Source organism: Gavialis gangeticus, unplaced genomic scaffold (genome assembly GCF_001723915.1).
Source record: "Gavialis gangeticus isolate Ggan-Ray unplaced genomic scaffold, GavGan_comp1, whole genome shotgun sequence".
Taxonomy (NCBI): Eukaryota; Metazoa; Chordata; order Crocodylia; family Gavialidae; genus Gavialis; species Gavialis gangeticus.
This window is the reverse complement of record NW_017728992.1, coordinates 44,325,225-44,329,525: the sequence shown is the minus strand read 5'-3', so window position 1 is coordinate 44,329,525 and position 4,301 is coordinate 44,325,225. Positions and strand designations below refer to the sequence as shown.

General features: G+C 39.5%; 1 protein-coding gene across 1 annotated transcript in view; it reads right to left on the bottom strand.

Moving 5' to 3' along the window:
* Positions 1–404: 404 nt before the first annotated feature.
* Positions 405–4,301, bottom strand: part of LOC109300894 (ovalbumin-related protein X-like) — a 10,748-nt gene continuing 6,851 nt past the window's right edge. Inside the window, exons 5-6 of the mRNA XM_019521779.1 lie at positions 3,037–3,204; positions 405–1,933 (exon numbers count right to left, since the gene is read on the bottom strand). Of these exons, the coding sequence (XP_019377324.1) occupies positions 1,532–1,933; positions 3,037–3,204 (570 nt within the window). The 3' untranslated portion in view covers positions 405–1,531. The remainder of the gene's footprint in view (positions 1,934–3,036; positions 3,205–4,301) is intronic.

Below are 4,301 nucleotides of genomic sequence, written 5' to 3'. Positions count from 1 at the left end.
TGGGCAAGCTCTAGCCTGCAATTCTCTCCCCCTCCCTTCCCTTCTTGCAGACAACACTGGGGGAGGAGTTGGACTGAATCAGCCCAGCCCTGATCATGCTGACAAACTGGTTCTAAGGTTCTCCACTTTGGAGCACCTTCATCTGATCCCTCATTAGATGAGGGTTAATTAGCCACATGGTTGGCCACATTTAAAGCACTCTGCAGCTGTGCACTTCTGTCAGGGCATAGCAGTAGAGCACTTTCAGGGGGCCAATCACATGGTAAATGTCACTTCTCTTAGCACCCAAAGTGACTCTCTCTTCAAAATAGAACTTGAGTCCTTCAGTGTCTAAGTCACTTGAACGTATTATCCATAATCTGGGTAAAATATGGGCTAATATTCATCAGTCTTTATTGTCCAATAATGGCTGCATTTTCTTTATTTTATTATGTTAGAAATAAACATGAAACAACCTCCACAAAACTCGGTACATATGACTAAATAGATATAGAGCATTTTTAAGCAGGAAACATTTCATATTTGGACACAATACCCAATACAGAAAAGTGAAAAGTGCTTTACAAATTCTGCAATACTTTCTCAAAGCAAAAGGTGCAGCTTTGCAATGCCTGAGGTACAAATAAGGGGCCCCTGCATTTTTGGATGTGGACAAGTTGTCTGCAATTTAGATTAGAGTTACATTTGGAAATTTATAAAATGACAACTCAGAGCCAGTTGCTGTTCAGCCTCAATCAGAAAGAAATCTGAGCTACCTTGAAATCTGCATTCTGTTTCATGGAATTTTACCAGGAAATCAGAGTACTATTTGCAAAATGCCCCACAATAATCTCAACACTGAAGACCCTGACCCATCAAAGAATTTACTAACTCAAACCAGGAAATGTCTCACTGGACCAAATCCAGAAATCCTTATTCAAACCTAGATTATAAATCCTGATCCATGATAAAGATGGAGGAGGAAGAGAAGGAGGCGCCTTTGCACAGGTATTTCCCCTCATGAGCAGAATGGGAAGGGAAGTCCTGTTCTGTTACCACTACTGCTGTCCTCTTCCACAAGGATGATCCTAATCACTCCTTATTATAGCACTGGTAGCATGGGTACAGTGGTAGAATGCCAAGAAATGGAGGGAGATGTTGCTTAGAACTTTGTATCTTAAGGTTTTCAGATGGTTTGGGCCTGGATCATTAGTACAGTCATTAAGGCAAATATCTACCCCGGGTAAAGTGGGGCATTGGTTGGACCCTTTTATTCAGTTCTTCCTCAAACTAAAAAGCATTGCAGTGGATGACAGTTTTCCTAAGTACAGGTGGAGTAAATGTAGAGTAAGCAGCTTAGGTTTTGTCTCTTAATGTTTGCAAATGGCTGCACTGAGTAGTCAAATTGTAACCAGTGTAAAGATGAGAGAGAGAGAGAAATATCTTTAATAGATTTTAACATTTAGATTTCAACACATTTTTCTGAAATGTAAATATTAAGATCTACCTTGACACTGAGGGGGGAAGGGGCTTGCTATTTCTTAAGTGTCTTCTAGTTTACGGGTGAAGCGCACCGACCATAAAAGAGAATGCTGTTGGTTGCATTGTGTTTGATAAAGAAGAGAAAGGGGTGGTCAGCCTTGAAGTCATGAGCACTTTTTCGACTTATCACAACCCCTGTACCTGTACTTGCTTCCGTGCCCTCTTCATTAACATCCACATAAGACTTATGGAGGGCTCTGGACACATACAGCTGAGCAGACTTTGACATTCCTGTTAAATCAGACTTTTTAAAACTGAACACATCTAGCACTCCCATAGCTTGTAGACTTGACTTGAGGTTGTAATCTTCCTCCATTTTGAACCGGGGCAGATACACATTCACATTTTGTTTGTTCATATTAGCTGAGCTGATCCATTCTGCTAATTTCTCATAAGTGAGTGCACTTTCAAGCTGCAAAGGTAAATAAAAAGAGTCAAAGTCATATTATGATGGGTCGAAAGGACCAAAGAACTGAGTGAGTAGAGCAGAAGCTGATGTTAAGGAAATGGTACACTACAGTTACAATGCCAAGTAGGATTCTGTAAACAAAAAAACTGGATTAATGTCATAGAGTGTTTATACACATGCTCTGGGAGGTGAGGGGGAGGGAGGGAGGCATTTTAATTAGAGCAGCTCCAAGAGCCACTATAAAGCATCCAGACTATCGTGTGTATCAATATCCCCACGCTGAAAAAAGGTGGCAGGGGTGCTTTAACTAAAGTTCATCAAATGAGCTTCCCACCACCATTTTTCAGCATGGGGATGCTGATACACACAATGCTGGAGTCTGCTAGAGGACAGTCATTACCATGCTCCAGCAGACTCGATTAATCAAGTCTGCTCTGATGCACTGTATTTACAGCGTGTCAAAGCAGCATCAATGTATGTGTAAATATGCCCATACAGTTTTGCTAATAAAGCTGATAGAAAAGCAGGAGGGGGAAAACACTTGTAAATGTTGTAAATCCTTTTTCCTTTTTTTATCCATTTCAGTGAAATTTGAAAAATTCCAACCGCATTCCTGTTAAACTGGGGAGGGGGGGCGGGAATTAAATGATTGTCCTATGTTTTCATCAACATTATATATTTAATAACTTTTTAAATTTGAAAAATTCAGCCAGCCTTAATCAGCAGTATCTTGCATATTACATTTTGTCCACTGAAAACAAATTATACCGATATTAAGAAAAATAAACAGGTTCTGCTTTAATGCTGATCATTGCTTTGTCTGCAGGGTTAAGTTAGGATCAGATTCATTGTTAAAAAATGGTGAAATATCTACCCATGTCCAGGAACTCAGCAAGCATATGAACAGCGCAAGCTTGTGCTTATATCTAGTTATGGAGTTCCTTCATAGCCCATAATAATGGGGAGAAAATATAATGAAACTCTAATATTGCTAATTACCTTCTGTCTCTACCATTCAGACAATAGGAAATATACAAAGGAGTGAGCATATTCACAGTCAAGGTACACAGGGGCCATCACATACGTATAAGAGATGGAGCCTTTACCTGTTCTAGGCCAGTGGAATTATCACCAATGTCTTTTGGTAGAAGAATAAACATACTTAATTCATTGTCAATATATGGGAGCTCCAGCACTTCAAGATGAGGTTCCTTTATGATGGCCAGTTTGAATGTACTATTCAGAAACATCATCTGCACACTTCTTATCTCATTCTGTAATACACACAACAGGTATTAAGAAAAAAATAGAAGATACCGAGTTCCTAAATGAAATCTATATCTGGCTTGGTATTAAATCTTGCTTGAGTTATCAAAACTCAGAAAGCATAGTCTTAGGAATGGTCAAAATTTGAATTATCCACATTCAAGCACTAAATGTATCTCTGAGCTTATTTGACGTACAGAACTGTACACTGTGCTTACCTGCCTCTCTGTTGCTGATCATTATAAATTACCTTACCTAGTTAGGGGCCTGCTACACATTAACATTAAAGCTGGATACAAACAAGCTATAGATTTGTTACATCTTTTAAAGCACTAACTTTATAGTGGGTTGACTTTTTTATAGCTGGATAGTAATTTTTATTGTGTGAAAATTCCTTTGCACTGTGGCTGGTTTAAATGTATGTGCAATTAACCAGTTAATTGTGTAATATATGTAATATGCAGCAGGAGCCTAAGACAAAGCAAGATCCACTTTACCTGGATCCTAGAGGTAGGTATCTTTTCCTCCAATTCTCTCTCTTCAGTTTATGTTTATTTTAATATAAACTAGGAAACTTAAAAATGACACCCTAGAGTAATGTGCATATGCTAAAGGAAATGGCATTTCAAGCTCCCTGCATTGTTTTTTGGGCTTTTTGCTAGATTTCTAATATAGGGTCATGACATTCATCTTAAACATATTCTTCTCAAGCTAAGAGTCATGTCTTGCTTTGTTGAGTGATGTATCCTAAATCTTACATAGGAATATAACTTCTCATTGAATGAAGTCTTCTGTTCTGCTGCCATGATCTCCCCCCGCTCCCACACCCTTCTCCCCCCTCCTCCCGTTAGTGGCAGAACTCCTAATGACTTTTAACACCCAAACATAAACTTGCTTTGGGGCTCACTTTCAGCATCTATCCAAATGTCCGGGGGGGATGAACCAAGCCCCAGTGTCACGGTGGGCCAGGGTGACGATTGACCACAAAAACAGGTGGGATTCTTGGCGATGGAGTACTGAGTGGCTCGGAAGCGTAATGGTTTCTTAAACAAGGTGGGTTTATTTGACTTACGCTTTTTAGGCGCAGGCACAGTAATTCTTCAGT